Below are 16209 nucleotides of genomic sequence, written 5' to 3'. Positions count from 1 at the left end.
TGATCAGGTAATGAGGATGAGTATTTTAGGGTCTTGATTTGTTTTGTTTCTTATGTCTGTTTGTATTTTTCGTTCCAGTAATTATCATTCTTAGTGCTTTTACTTTAGTGTTGCTCTTTCATCCTTTTAAGTGTTCTCAGTCACTTTATCTCATCAAATATTTCAAAATCCAATACTTAATGAGCAGAACTTTGTGGCACTTTCAAAGCCTCAGAAGTGTGTTTTGTTGACTGTGTGTTGTCATGTTTTTTTCCTCAGGTGGAAGATGAGTGGTATGCGCAGCTACAACCCTGAGCAGATCATGCTAAGCGCTGTAGTACGTCGGCCGAGTCGTGACGTCGACCTCATGAAGGAGAAACTGATCTTCTCAGGTGAGACTGAGCACACAGCTGTGTGGAGATAAAGCCTGGTTAATGGACCCTTATCGCACCGGAATTGAACACCGGAAGCGCTTGTTGAAGCAGTGTATCGATTCTTTCGGTTATGTATATTTTTCAATATGCTGTAATCACTAGTTGAATAAAAGCCTGTTAAAAAGAGCATCTGCAGGATGATTTCAAACTCTGGACATTTTCAGAGACAGGTGAAGAAATATTCTGATGATTACTGTGCGCAGAATTTTCCAAACGCAACGGAACTTGTAGTTTTAATCCAACGTACCGATCTGAGAAACCTATGGCTCGTAAACATTTGTGATTTCACCACACTGCGTCAGTGCTGCAGTGTGTGTGAGACCTGATGAATAAGATCAGAATCAACATGTTTATTCATTTGTGTTACATTTTAGTCTTTAGTCACAGTCATTTCACTGTATGTAATTCTCATGTTTATGGCAAAATTCTTAATACTCAAATCACGCTGTCAGTGCATCTTAGTGTCTAAGATTAATTAGCTAAAATGTTCAACTTTGTTATTTCTTTACCAGCATGGTGGATTTGTGCCTTGGGGATGAGACAATGACATCCCAGACCTTCGCCTTTGTTACGGGCCGTGCCACTGAAGCGGATTCGTTGCCTGGGAATTTCTCCAGCTTGCAGTATATTATATTGATGGACACAAGTCTTCATGTGTGAATTTTTTTTTTTTTTTTTTTTTTAAGGCCAACAGTTTTTTCTGGCCACTTGTAACATGTTTTAAATTGTCATATTGTCTGGTGGACACTTTGTTTGTCTTAGTTTTAATAGCACAATGTTTGGAACGATTCTCATGTGGTAATAATTCATTTTTGAGTGTTCTGCTGCTGCAATGTTGACAGAATTGGAATCTACAGTGCCTAGTTTACACAGTTTTGTGTTTTAAATTAACTGATCTACTAAAGTTGTTGTTTTATGCGTCTGTAATGGTTGGATAAAATGTGTGACAGCAAGAAAAAAATTCGGATAAGCATCTAAACAATCCCCTACCGTATTGCAACGCACCAAAGCAGTCATTACAGCGCAGTCAAGAATAACTTAAAGCGGTTGCCAACGTTTACTAAACTGTGGACGTGCTTTTGACTCTTGAATCTGGCAAGCTTTTTAGTGTCAGTTGACAGCCTTTCATTTTTAACCAAATGTGAACGCTGCTTCTCTGATTTTTCCGTGTCTTTTTCCCGTGTCACGTGAAATGTATCCGTTTTGATTCGTTGTTACTAAAGGTGAAACACGTTAAGAAAAAATGAACGATCCGTTGTGGGACTATTTTGTCATAAATCGCATACAATTCATTCCTGAACTTTACCGTCGGTTACTGGCAATGAAATTAGGCTACTGATTGATATGTCCCGGTAGAGCCCTGCATTGCAGCCCGAGCCTGACATGCCCCGACTTTTTTACGCCCCTAGGGCCGGGCTTCGGACCATTTTCACGTCAAAGTTCAGACGTGGGACGGGCTTAGGGCCTGTTTTAGGCTTCTTCTTATGTTTATATTTAAGACATCCACCAAATATGGCGATTAAAAAAAAATCCGCGGTGGTGGAAACAACACGAGACTTCACTTTTGCTTTCACTTTCGCTTTCACTTTCGAGATCGGCTCGGAAGGCGTTTAGTGTCTCTGTCAGCAGCAGCAGCGCGCCTTCAGCGCAGCTAAAACAGTTTCGCGTTTTAGCGCACGCAATAGGCTAAAGCTTGCCACAAAGCACCGGCAAAAGTTATTACCATGAATGTGTCGGGGGGAAATGGTAAGGAGATTTTTGAAATATTCATTAATAAACTACTGTTTTCTGAGTCAGTGTTGCAAGGATGAAGTTGCCGATCCTGACTCGCCATCTCCTCTTTGGATGCGCCTTTAGAGAGAAATGCATCCTTAAAGATTTCATAATGAAATAGTTTTTGTTTTCGATTTGCTTCGTTTCGTTAAGTTATAATATAATTTAAATCTTTCTATAGATATATGTATCATGTCTGTAAGTTATGTGTTCGCTGAGTTTCGGTTCATTTTTGTGAAGCGCTCCTGCTGAGCTACAGACAGCGCATCATGTTTGTTTTCTTTATGTTAGAAGCACCATTTGCAACGTCCAGTATAAATATGCAGATGTCTTTCCGAAACATTGCACCGTATAAAACGAACGTTTCATACAGATTCTGAACGGATTACAGACTAGAAAGTGCGCAAAGCTCGCTCACTTTGTTATCATGTATAAAAGCGTCACTCATCTTAGTTCATCGCGATCTCACAAGTTCTGTTATAATCAATGAAGCTCTCTAAACTACAAAATGAGTCTGGCTATTTTGCCAGATCTTCAGTTGCTTGAAAATTGTTTTAAAAAGAAATAAAACCGATAAAAAAATTAATGTTTACAGTTGTATTTTTTGTGTTTTTCTAACTGTATTACAGAAAAGCAACAATAATTTTACATTGTTTTGTGATTATTTATTATTATTGGTAAATATAAAGGTAGCAAGGCAATAAGACAACAAATAACCCAATGATTAGGTTATGTTTAACCCAGCAACACAGTTAACCTGACCCACTGGTTGGGTCAAATGGTTAAACCCAGCACTTGGGTCAAAACAACCGTGTTCTGTCCCATAGTTACCCAGCGGCTGGGTTAAGGTTGGGTGTTATGAGAATGATAGTTTCTTTTTGATATTTTCCTGCGTTGCACTGTGTTGCTTCTATTCTCTCTTTTTTTTTCCTCATAGGTTGAATGACGCTGGGGTGTTGGCGTGTTATTGGTCGCTCGATTAAGGCGGGGTCTTTTTTAAGGAAGCCGGTTGCAAGCAGCCGGCGAGCTCATTGTTGGTGCGAACGTGTTCGAGTTCGGAGCTCCTGGATTCCTCCTCCGGCCGGCGGCCAAACCAATGTTTAACACTAATGTTTTGTGGCTAAAAGTTAGCTTTTATTCCTTGATAAAGTTATAGCACACCTCGTGAAACAGAGCAAAGTGTCCTGCCTTTTTCTTTTGTGTAAATCTGTTGAGGTTTGTTTTTGGTTAGGCAGTTAGGTAAGCTGGCTGTATTTTATTTTTTCCAATGTAATTAGGTTACTTTGTTTTTCTTTTTTCCTTTCTAGGTTCCTTTTGTTTGTTATGTTGGCCTGTGGCCACCCCGAAGAGATGCTCTCCTTCACGTCTAATCTCTAATAAACATCACAATTTTGTATTTAACTGGTGTGCTTGTTTGGTCCCTGACCGGAGTGATTTGGGAATCCAGCACCACAACCGTTCTCTTTATTATGCCCTTAACGTACCCTAGACGGGGGGCGTAATATTGGGTTATCTTTTAACCCAGCACTTTTTAGAGTGTAAAGTGAAAGTAAAATGGGCATTTGTATATTTGCAATGCACAGGCATTTACAAGCGACTAAAAGCGAGGAAAAGAGGGAAAACTCTAACAAACTGCCTCACCATCACAGCCGTACTGGAAAAGTTTTTTTTTTTTTTTTTTTTTCTTTTGGGATTGCAGAGGCAGACATCATGTTGCCAGTTATGTCGTTAGAGCTGCATTGTTGAGGACAGTGGCTCTGAAAACATATTTCACACACTGTAAGCTCTATTATTATTATTATTATTATCATTATTATTATTATTATTTAAATGTAATAGGATTAGTCCAACGAATCGTTCGGTTGCAAGGCAGGAACCGAAAGCCTTGTACAAAATGGTTCGATACGAATATGTGCATCGTTACACCCCTTGTTTGTTTATTAGTTCTTTTTGGTTATTATGTGTGAATAAAGACTATTTAGTTGTTTCAGTTTGTTATTTTCCTAATAAATGACAATACAATTTTTTGTTTAAAAAAACAAAACAAAAGTTGGCGGGTAACAGGTGGCATGATAAATTTAAGAACTTGTTTACTAAGACAAGTATCTGCAAACATTTAATTCAGTAACAATAACTAAAAATGACAGAATGATAAAAGCAGCTCTGATATCAAATTTGATATGTGTTCATTAACAAACAAAATTTATATGGAAATAAAGGCTCTTTTCCTTGAGGTATAAACTTTGCTATTTCCCCAAATCCCAGTCTGTTCTGATCTTTGGCTTCTCTGTTTGTAGCTTCATGACCTGCCCTAATAAGGGCTAAGGGCTCTGTTTCATTGTCAGGTGAGGAGAAAATAATTCTCATTTTTTCCAACTGCTTTGGCCTAAAACACAGTGTCATCCAGTTTTAAATGTTGATTACAAACATGGAGGTTTTTCATATTTTCTACATCTGTTATCTCTATATTTAGCCACTGTCTATAATGCTCTAAAATCCTTCACTGGAAATTGAAAGTAACTTTCACCCTGCTAAATATTCACTGTTGGAATTTTTGAACCTGACAACAATACCAGTCCACACCATTGAGACTAAAAGTTTGCTAAGTAGTATTTCCTACTATTGTAAGGTGCTATTTGAGTTTGGTGAAGCCTGTCCATAGCAGACTAGGAGTAGCTTTGGAGGACAACCTGCCCAGTGCATTATAGTTATTGGAAGCTCTTTCTCTGTTTTCTGTAGTCGGGTACACCAATTTTTATTTATTGCTTTCTATCATATAGGCAGGCAAGTTTTATTGAAAGGTCATTTTCCCATGGCTGAATGACCCCTTTAATAGCTTAATATTTATTAGATTCATAGAAATGTTAATACAAATTGTGAGGATTTTTTTTCTTTCTTTGCAGTTTGAAAATATAGCGTCTTTCGTTTTTGTTTGTCAGACAGAGTAATTAACATTGCATTCACTTTTAACAGATCCATCAAAAATGGCAGATCCTTAATAACTGGCCACTGACTTTAGTTTTCTTTCCTTTTAAAGCATCTGATGGCTGGTATACTGATGAACATATTTATGGGTTCCCAGAAGAGGAGGGTATTTTTCATATAACTTATGAAAATTGTAAAAACAAGTATTGCAAATGGTAAAAATTAATAATTTAAATGTTTACTTTGCTTTCAACGTTCAGACGTGGGTATAAAATGTCAATTATTTAAAACCGTTGATGCTATAATATTGAGATATTAAATAAGTGAAGTCCATATAATAACTGCACATTCATTTGGGTGGTTTTCTTACTTTAAAAAAGATTTTGATTGCATTACGATGGATGATGATGATGATGGTTCTTATGAGCCGCTGCCATTGGAGGGTAAATGAATCAAACATACACAACGAAGACCATTTTACAAATTTCAAATGTGCAGCTACTTTTATATAGATTCACAGAGGATTTGTTTGTCTTTTTTATTTTCAGTCTAAGATTACTAAACTAATGTTTCTCATTTGAACTGATCATAAACATTTCCAGAGAAAAATACAGTTATTCAAGAGAACTTGTGCTGTAGAGACATGAATTCTCTTGTTTTCTCTTTTCCATTTGCGCCAGAGCAGTTTACTGGGATTTTGAAAAGTAAGGCAATTAATTCAGTGATGCATGTTTACATGTATTTGTGATGTGTGTGAAAATTGTTTTTGCAAAACACTAATGTCAAATTTACCTCACAACAGTATATGATTGTTGTCATTTGCAGACACTCAGTTTCTAAGACTGTGGCTGCGCCATCTCATAAAGAAAAGCTTAAAGGCAAACGAAGGGGTACAACACATGCACACACACACTCTCTAAATGATTCAAACCAGTATGCTACATTGTTGTCATATAATATAAAACGAAAAACAAATTCCCTCTATCAAATTTAAATGCAAATGTCTTTTGACAATAAGAAATAATATTGCATATCTCTAATTAGCATAGACCCTTCCAAATGTAACATTCCCAGATACTTTCATATGTTTAATTCACAATTTTCATATATAGCAGCAGTATATTGCAAGAATGCATTAATTAATAGGTTGTTTGTAAATTTAAATCTATTAACAAAAAATCCAAATTGTACTACTTTGAATATCTGTACTTTGCATGCGACGTTTAGATCAGGACAGAAAATTATTTCAGAGTGTTGGTCCTACAATGTTGAGATTTAAAAGCCACAATTAATAGAATTCAATTTTTTCTTAAGAAAAAATGTAAATATGTGTGTTCAGCTGCTCCTGAGCCCCCAAATGAGATGCTTCTCCAGCTGGTTTCTCTCCAAAATGGACTTTGACCTCAATCACTGAGGATACTTTCCCAGCAGCAAAATACTTTTTGAAATGCTAATTATGTTTAGATACAAATTGGTTATGAAAAATAGTCACAAATTGCATTTTTAACCAGAATGTTGTGTATACTTCAACACTCGAACATTTAAAAGAGCTACAATAGAAAGTTTCTAATGTCTGAATTCTGTTACTTTAACTGTTACTGTACTTATTATAAACAACTGATGAATTCCTGTATGAAAGATGTCTGGAAGGTTTCCAGTGGAAATTCCACTTGGCTCAAATGTCTGAGGGGCGCGACTCTTGAATATAAACTAATTAATATTCACGAGCCCAAATGTTCGCCTCAGTTTAAATGATTAGGTCGCTTCTGCACATAAGGCAGTTAATATCCTTAAGGCATAACAGCTCTGTCTTCTTTATGTCCTCTGACTCAGCTGTGATTCTGCGACTTCGAAAAATCATTTCATCTTTGTCCGCATTAGAAACGTGCAGAAACAGCTTTGCTCATTTATTCGTCGATCCGTGAAGATTTAAGGTAGTAGTTTCTCTCGTAGTACTGTAGTTTCAGTGTTTTGAGTTTTAATTTCGATTTGAAGCAAAGGAATTTCGTCTAACGGAGGGTCAGAATGGAGATCTGCGGTCTTGTGACACAGAAAAATAATCCAGGTATTAATTCTTGTTTGCAGTTTAATTGTTTCCTTAAATAAAACTTCTAATAAAAATAATTTTGTAATGATCAGCTGGGGTATGTTGTCACACGCCCTGCTCTTTTTATTTGATTATTTATGATGATGGAACCTAATAAAGCCTTTGTTGATCTCTCAGAAAGCTGTATGTGAGGAGTATTTGTAATGATGTTCTGCTGTATTTGTGATGTTGTTGTATTGGTTTGTGTGACTCAGTGCCTCTGAAGAGCATCTCAGTGGAGGTTCGGGTTCAGGATCATGTAGCCACAGTCTCCTCCACTCTGCAGTATGTGAATGAGGAAGAGCGCCCCCTGGAGGCCTTGTTCGTCTTCCCTCTGCCTGCTGATGCTGCTGTCTGCCACTTCAGTGCCAAGATCGGAGAGCAGGAGATTGTGGCAGAGGTGCAAGACAGAGAAAACGTAAGTCCAAATGCAAACCAACAGAATATAGATTTGCATATTTATCACCATTTAATTAATAAACTGTATCTTGCAGGCGAGGGATCAGTATGATGATGCTGTGAGTTCGGGTCAGCAGGCGTTTCTGTTGGAAGAGAGTGAAGAGAGCCCTGATGTGTTCAAAATGAGTGTTGGGTGTTTGTCTGCGGGTCAGAACGCTGCCGTCACCATCATCTACATCATCGAACTCGCTGTGCAGGCCGACCACTCGCTGCGCTTCTGTCTGCCGGCTGTACTTAACCCCCGATACACACCAGCAGGTCCTACAGCAGCTGCTTCAGGTTCAGGTGCTGGTATAGTCTCAGAGATTTCATCAGGAGCTGTTCCCTACACGCTGGCTCTCAGTGTCCATGTGAGCTCTCCAAAGCCCATCTCCAAAATAGAGTCCAACTGCACTCTGGATCCTCTAGTGTTCCTCCACTCTGATCACACTCAGGCTACGGTACTGTGTGTCTTCATGTGTTTATCTGGATGTGTGAGCTGAACAGTTTTATGCATGTGTTGTTTGTGTGTGTAGGTGAATCTGAGTCCTGGTCACATGTTTGATAAGGATGTTGAGCTGTTTGTGTACTATCAGGATACCCATCAGCCCTCTGCTATAGTGGAGGCAGGAGTGGCCACTGCCCCGACAGGTATGACCTGCAGATCACTGGGATTATGGGATTGAGTGATCAGTGTGTCATTGACTCTTTCTCTCTTTTTCAGGCTCTGATGAGGGACCCAGTGGTCATGGTAAGTTTGTACCCAGAGTTCCCAGAGGAAGAGATGAAATCACTGGCAACACGTGGTGAGTTTGTTTTTGTGACTGACAGATCAGGCAGTATGGTCAGCATGATGCATCATGGGAAAGGAGCACAAATGCGCATAGAAAGTGCAAAGGTAAAATTTAATTTGTGCTTTTTGCTCTGTTGATGTATATTCAGATGAGACACACTTGAATTTCTGTCCATGTCTCTATAGGACACTCTGCTGTTACTGTTGAAGAGTCTGCCCATGGGATGCTACTTCAATATCTATGGATTCGGCTCTAATTTTGAGTCCTTCTTCCCGTTAGTAACTAAATCTTCATTCATGGACATTCAGTTTTGAAATGTGTCAGTGGAGATGAGATGTTTTTGTTTGTCTTTGCAGTCAGAGTGTTGAGTACAATCAGGACACAATGGATCAGGCTCTGAAGAGAGTGAAGGAAATGCGAGCAGACATGGGCGGCACAGAGATTTTAGAGCCTCTAAAACACATCTACAGTCAGCCCTGTTACCCCGATCAGCCCAGACAGGTACAACACCTCCGCATACGTCTGAATTATTTACTATAATTAATGAAATAATGTACAGCTTATCTTAACAGGAAGTAGTCATTGTCAAACTTCTTTGAACATGCATGCACATTACACAAGTGTAGAGCGACAGATAAAGTAAAGAGAGTATTTTAGACAAAAATATTTAGTGGTCGAACAATGTAAATTTTAAAGGCAGATGTTGACAGCAGGGTGGCTAGAAGCCAATATATGAGTCTGGGTAAATTCTTTAAAATAACTAAAAACAAAATATTTAAAGCTGTGATCAAATAGTTTGGCTTTAAGTCTGGAAACCTGTGGACTATAGTCTGTCCATTCTGATTTGTTCTCTCTTCAGCTGTTCATCTTCACTGATGGAGAGGTGGGAAACACTAAAGAGGTGCTGGACCTGGTGAAAAAACATGCTCACTCTCACAGGTAAAGGTCTGCTAGATTTGATCTGTCCATCATTCATATCTTCATCACTAACAGTAACTAACAGTAAGTTTATTTTGTCTTCAGGTGTTTCTCATTCGGGATTGGTGAGGGTGCAAGTGCCGCCCTCATCACAGGAATGGCCAGGGAGGGATCTGGTCACGCTCAGTTCATCACAGACACCGACCGCATGCAGCCCAAAGTAAAGCTCTCCACTGGATTTCACAGACACAAATGTTTCCCAGTCAAATGTCTCAATGGTTTCTCTTTCTCTTCAAACTGTATCAGGTGATGCAGTCACTCAGGTTTGCGCTGCAGCCCGCTGTGGTTAATATCTCTGTGGATTGGACCCTTCCAGATGGCGTTACTGTTGACACACTGTCTCCACCCATCAATGTGCTCTTACAGGGTCAAAGGACACTAATTTATGCCCAACTTAAAGGAGAGGTGAGGTGATTTAGCCTGTGTTTCTTTAATGAGAATTAAAGACCAGATTATAAATATCTGCCTTTTCTCTGTGATAGAGTTCAGGAGGCTCTGAGGGAACAGTGACAGTGAAATACAGTCTTAAAGATCAACCAGTAACAAACCAGCTCCACTTTTGCCTCAAACCAGCTGAGGAAACAGGGTAACACATAGAAACACAATGAATTGGACTAACATAAACTATTTTCTTCTAATTCAGCAAATTTTCTCCATGTTTTTGCAGGTTGTCCATTCACCGGCTGGCGGCTCGAACCCTGATCCGTTCTCTGGAGCAGAAGGAGAGGTCAGGTGGTGCAGATGTTGAGGGCATCAGGAGCAGGATGGTGGAGCTCAGTGTTCAGGCAGGAGTGAGCAGTGTTCATACAGCCTTCATTGCTGTTAATAAAGACATCAAACAGACTGTGAAAGGACCCCTGCTGCAGAAAAGAGTGCCGACATACGGTTAGTGCTCTCAGAGTGTGTGTAAATCACTTTTACTGTCACTTGACTTTGATGTTTACATTGCCTCATTAAGAATCGAATGTTTTTCAGCTAGTTATCCATCAGGTGGCTTGTCACCACAGGGTAAGACAAACAACAGTCTGTCATTTGTATGTAATGATACACATTACAATTCAAAAGTTAATTGAACTTGTGTTTTAGTTATACTTAAGGTTTTCATAATTTAAATGTTATAAACAATAAAATCATATACTATAACTTATGAAAGGAGGTGCACTGCGGAAAGGAGACATGCCGCGGAAAGAAGCGTCGGTTCGTGGTTAGTGCTCTGGTTGTTTATAGACTTTTTACTGTTACTTGACTTATTTGATGTTTGCATTGATGCATTCATCTAACTTCAAATGTTAATTTGTCAATTTACAGTTTGTGGTAAATGGTTCTTTTCTATCTGTGTGTGTTGTGGTTTCTTGTGCCTCCGTAACAGTCCATTTCTTTTTAAAGCTTTTCTGATCTGTTAGTCCTTTTGGATGTGTCTGTTTTTGTCTATTTGGGTCCAGATCTTAATCTGTTCTGACTTTTGGTTTCATTGCCTGTAGCTCTACAAGTCACTGGATGGGCTTCATCAGTGTCAGGTAAAACAGTACTCTGAATTATTAAATGTTTAAAACAACAAAGTAGAAGATAGAGATGTTGTTTCCAAATAAACTAGATTTAACCTGAGACTCATGGTAAGTAAGTCACTAAAACAGTAGCCAAAGACAAAAGTCTGCATGACACAGACAGCATGACCATTGTTGTCTGATTCCAGAACAAATGAATCGGTTTTTTTCAGTGAATCACACATTCACACAGCTTACAGATATCTGAGCTACTTAAATCAGTGTAGTTACTGACTAATAGGGATGGGACAGTAAATGGTTCCAATGCGAATCGAGAAATGATTTCGCATCGATTCTGAGATTTTCCAAACACATTGTAATCAATTCAGAGCTTAGTTTTGAACAGCAGGTGGCACTGCTCCATTTAGAAACAGCCGTGCTCTGCTTGTTTCCAAATCCTTATGTGCACTTGAACCTAAAATAATCATTCATACAATTCGAAAAGGTTGAAGTGAATTACATTAGGGTGTTCACAGTGGGCTGTTTACATTAATCTCGGTTTATAAAAGCATTCTGAGCTGAGGTAAAATTACATGACTCAGCTGAAATTTTTTGGCAGAACGTACAAGTGCTCTTCAGCACTCTTCTTCATGAGCGTTTGAGTGTGTGAATAAAAGCTAGATTAGAGCATCATCTGCTGTTAAAATCTAAGCTCAGAATCGATTCCAAAGAGAATGGCGACACATTCGGAAGATGTTTATGTAACGGGTCCCGGACGCGGAACTCGTAGGCAGATTAAAAATGTCTGAATTATCAGGAGAAACAAAAACACATTGAAACTTCAGTGTCTTTCCGCAGGCGCAGCTTAGTAGCGTCTCTTTATTAACATTCATATCATACCAAAAGCATCCTCACAAATCATGTTTCATGTAATTTAACAAACAGTTTTGTTCCCTTCTTTTGTATAGTTCTTTTACAACAATATAGTCTTCAAATACTTATACACTCTGTACACTTTTATATACCACATATTATCATTATACCTGCTGTATTTTTATCAGTATGATACAGAAATACACTTTAAATTCTTTCAGTCAGACGTCTTTCTCATGTTTCTCTGTAAATACCTCCATATATAACCATTTACCATTAAACTACTAAACTCAGTTGATATAATCATGCGTCTGTTATTTGTATCATTTAAATTGTAACGGTTTCACTTGACACCAATTACCAATGTTACTCTCATAAACTATATACATTACTCTAACACATTGATTTACGTTTTCTAAGTCATTTTCTGTTCAATTATCACGTACTGAGATAAATAGATATTATTTATTTGGGAGACAGTTGTAACAAACGTAACTCAGGCCAACTGTCATTTTACCGGTTCTTTCATCTAAATGACTCTACTCAATTTACTACCGTAAACAAGCTATTCGCTTTCAAACACATAGGAAATGTGTACTCGCATGTCTTTACATTCATGATAACAAACATATTCACTTTTTATGAAACATACCTGAATTATCAGGAGAAACAAAAACACATTGAAACTTCAGTGTCTTTCCGCAGGCGCAGCTTAGTAGCGTCTGAAGTAAACACAACGCGCATCGCCATGGCAACCCACAGCGCTTGCTTTCTCCAATGCTGACGATATTTTGTTTACATTATATATTTACATTATCTCATTAAAGTCCACTTCCAGAATAACAATTGACAGAAAATGTACTCACCCCCTTGTCATCCAAGATGTTCATGTCTTTCTTTCTTCAGTCGTAAAAAAATTCTATTTTTTGAGGAAAATATTTCAGCATTTTTCTCCATATAATGGACTGATATGGTGCCGTGAGTTTGAACTTCCAAAATGCAGTTTAAATGTGGCTTCAAATGATCCCAGCCGAGGAAGAGGGGTCTTATCCAGGGAAACGATTGGTTATTTTCATAAAAATAATACAATTTGTATACTTTTTAATGTCAAACGCTTGTCTTGTCTTGCTCTTCCTGACCTCTGTTTTTTTCAGGTTCATGACAGTTAGGGTATGTCGAAAAACTCCCATCTCATGTTCTCCCTCAACTTCAAAATCGTCCTATATCGCTGTTTTACCTTTTTTGTTAAAGGTGTTTGATGATCTTTACCTGTTCACTTTGCAAACACTGGATCTGTACTTCTGCAGTGATGTAGGATGATTTTGAAATGATTTTTCAAAGTTGAGGGAGAAAATACGATTGGAGTTTTTCAACATACCCTAACTGTCTTGAGCCAGAATACACAGAGTTCAAGTAGAGCAAGACAAGACGAGCGTTTGAGATTAAAAGGTATTTCAATTGTATTTTTTAAATGAAAATAACCGATTGTTTTGCTAGATAAGACCCTTCTTCCTTGGCTGGGATCGTTTACAGCCGCATTTGGGATCATTTGAAGCCGCATTTAAACTGCATTATGGAAGTTCAAACTGTGGGCACCATATCAGTCCATTATGTGAAGAAAAATCCTGAAATGTTTTCCTCAAAAACATAATTTCTTTTTGACTGAAGAAGGGGTGACAAGAGGTGAGTACATTATCTGTAAATTGTTGTTCCGGAAGTGGACTTCTCCTTTAAGAATAAAATGTTTTTCAGATTGGAGTCGATCACGTGGCTTGTTACCATGGCGTAAGACGAATGAAGAGATGCTGCAGAAAAGAGCGAATTGCCGTTAGTGCTCTGGTTATGTTTATGAACTGTTTTTACTGTTGCTTGACTATTTGATGTTTGCATTGATGTGTTCATCTAACTTCAAATGTTAATTTTGTCACTTTACAGTTTATTATATGAAGAGTTCAGATGCAAAACCAGCTAAAAGCCATCTCGGTCAAAAATGAGATAATGATACTGAGTGAATGCTCCTGACACATGTACAAGTCCATCAAATACTTTTACTTCAAACTCGCTAAATTCCAGCCTCAGCCCAATCAGAAGAATCAGTACTTACATAGAAACCTATACAAAGCAGCCAGAAAGAAATGCTCATTTTAAAGAAATATGTCAGATGGATTTAACTGGTTTTGCATCTGAACTCTTCATATTTAAAAAATAATAAAATATCTTAGCAAAATTTTTTTAGTATTGATTAGTATCATGTTTCTGTCTATTATTATTAATCTTAATCTGTGTCCTAAAACAAGAAAACATTAGTCATTTACTGTATTTTTATAATATATATATTTACATCTTGATTTCAACAAATTGTAGTTTGTCATGTAACAGTTTACATTTGTTATAAGCAGCTCATTTTGATGTGAAATATATTTGTATCTTAGTAGACCGTTGCATTAAAAGAGAAGTCAACACTAAGGTCTGGAAGCCGCTCATAGTAATGCAAGGCAAGTATTTATATAGCACATTTCATAGTGCTGTACATAAAAGAAATTAAAATAATCATAAAAATAATCACAACAACAAAAACAAGGAATTTAAGAATGATGTAAAAACTGATTTCAAATGAATTGAAACCGCAAAGGACCAGCATAAACCAGCTAAGGACCAGCATAAACCAGCTAAGGACCAGCTTAAACCAGCATCAAAACATATCTAACCAGCATCTCAGCATCAAAATGTACCTACCAGCATATGCTTTTTTTTTTCACCAGGGCTGATTGACAAATAAACCTCGAGCTCGATTAAGAAGCAGGATTCAGCCTTGTGTTGTTGTTGTTAATGTCCTGGTTATTTTGTTTGTGTACAGTTTGTTAATTTTGTGCAAAGCATACTGTTGAAGTTAACATCATTAAGTTGAACTGTGCTCGCCTTGTTCAATTCATGCAATAAACGCATGTCCACTGCTGCGCTGTGGGCTGTGACTAATTTCATGTGCAGTGCAACAAAATTACAATTTAAATGCAGAAATGTCATAATTTTTCAAAAATCAGGCTTCAAATCATAAGGCTACTGTCTAAGACATTTGTATCCTACAATCATGGCAAAATTAGGGTCCTCCAATCTAAAAAAACTAGAATCGAAAAAGAATTGAAAACATCAGTGAGGAATCAATTCCTGGAATCGAATCTTATCGATTCCAGAACCAGGAATCAGAATTGGACTCGATTCCAAAATTTTTGGAATCAAACAGCCCTAGGCGCAACATACACTACAACAAATTATTAAGATCATTCCGGAGGGAGTGCCTCACGTGATCTTACGAAACAGATCGTCATTTCAGCAACTAATGTTTACATACAGGTGCATCTCAAAACATTAGAATATTGTGAAAAAGTTCATTTTTTGTTTGTAACTTATTTCAAAAACTTAAACTTTTATATACTGTATTCTAGATTCATTACATGTAACGTAAAACATTTCTAATGTTTCTTTGTTTTAATTTTGATTAGAGTTCACAGCTCATGAAAGTCATATAGCCAGTATCTTAAAATATTAGAATATTTTCTAAGATCAATCTAAAAAATGGATTTTCAAAACAGAAAAGTTTAAGTGCTTAACGTATGTTCATTTTTGCACTCAATACTTGGTCGGCAGTACAAATTAAAGCAAATTCCTTGCTTCTGGCACAAATTACGGCATCAGTGAGGTGTGGCATGGAAGCGATCAGCCTGTGGCACTGCTGAGGCACTATTGAACCTTCAGATCGTCTGTATATTGTTGGATGGACTGTTTCTCATCTTTCTCTTGAAAATATCCCATAGATTCTCAATGGAGTTCAGGTCAGGCATGTTGGCTGGGCCAATCAAGCACAGTAATATCATGGTCAGCAAACCACTTGGAAGTGGTTTTGGCACTGTGGACAGGTGCTAAAGTTCTGCTGGAAAAGGAAATCAGCATCTCCATAAAGCTTGTCAGCAGATAGAAACATAAAGTGCTCCAAAATCTCCTGGTAGACGGCTGCATTGACTTTGGACTTGATAAAACACAATGGACCAACATCAGCAGACGTCACGGCACCTCAAATCATCACTGACTTCAGACACTTCATACTGGACTTCAAGCATCTTGGATTCTGTGCCTCTCCAGGCTTCCTCCAGACTCTGGAATCATGATTTCAACATGAAACGCAAAATTTACTTTTATCTAAAAAAGAGGACTTTGGACCACTCAGCAACAGTCTAGTTCATCTTCTCCTTAGCCCAGGTTAAGATGCTTCTGACGTTGTTTCTGTTTCAGAAGTGGCATGGTAACCCTTTTCCTGAAGATGTCTGAGCGTGGTGACTCTTGATGCACTGACTCTGGTTCATTCCAGTCCTTGTGAAGCTCTCCCAAGTGTTGACAGATTGGTTTCAAAAAATAAGAGATACCTGGAAATTATACTGTAGGGATGGACA

General features: G+C 37.8%; 1 protein-coding gene across 7 annotated transcripts in view; it reads left to right on the top strand.

Annotated features, from left to right (window-relative positions):
* The window catches only part of LOC127156343 (von Willebrand factor A domain-containing protein 5A-like), an 87263-nt gene that overhangs the window by 57829 nt on the left and 13225 nt on the right, over nucleotides 1-16209 (top strand). For 3 of the 7 annotated variants that reach the window (XM_051099111.1, XM_051099118.1, XM_051099115.1), the window contains exon 5: nucleotides 8172-8286. The exons of 2 other annotated variants lie outside the window; for them this stretch is intronic. In XM_051099111.1, coding sequence (XP_050955068.1) covers nucleotides 8172-8286 — 115 coding nt within the window. Of the gene's footprint in view, nucleotides 1-6885; nucleotides 7177-7412; nucleotides 7616-7691; nucleotides 8097-8171; nucleotides 8287-8614; nucleotides 8704-8785; nucleotides 8931-9288; nucleotides 9369-9452; nucleotides 9568-9653; nucleotides 9813-9889; nucleotides 9994-16209 lie in introns of those variants that run through there. 2 more of the 7 variants (XM_051099117.1, XM_051099114.1) reach the window with 2 other exon arrangements.

Source organism: Labeo rohita, chromosome 25 (genome assembly GCF_022985175.1).
Source record: "Labeo rohita strain BAU-BD-2019 chromosome 25, IGBB_LRoh.1.0, whole genome shotgun sequence".
NCBI lineage: Eukaryota > Metazoa > Chordata > Actinopteri > Cypriniformes > Cyprinidae > Labeo > Labeo rohita.
The sequence above is the reverse complement of the archived record's forward strand: the minus strand, read 5'-3'. Positions and strand labels throughout refer to the sequence as shown.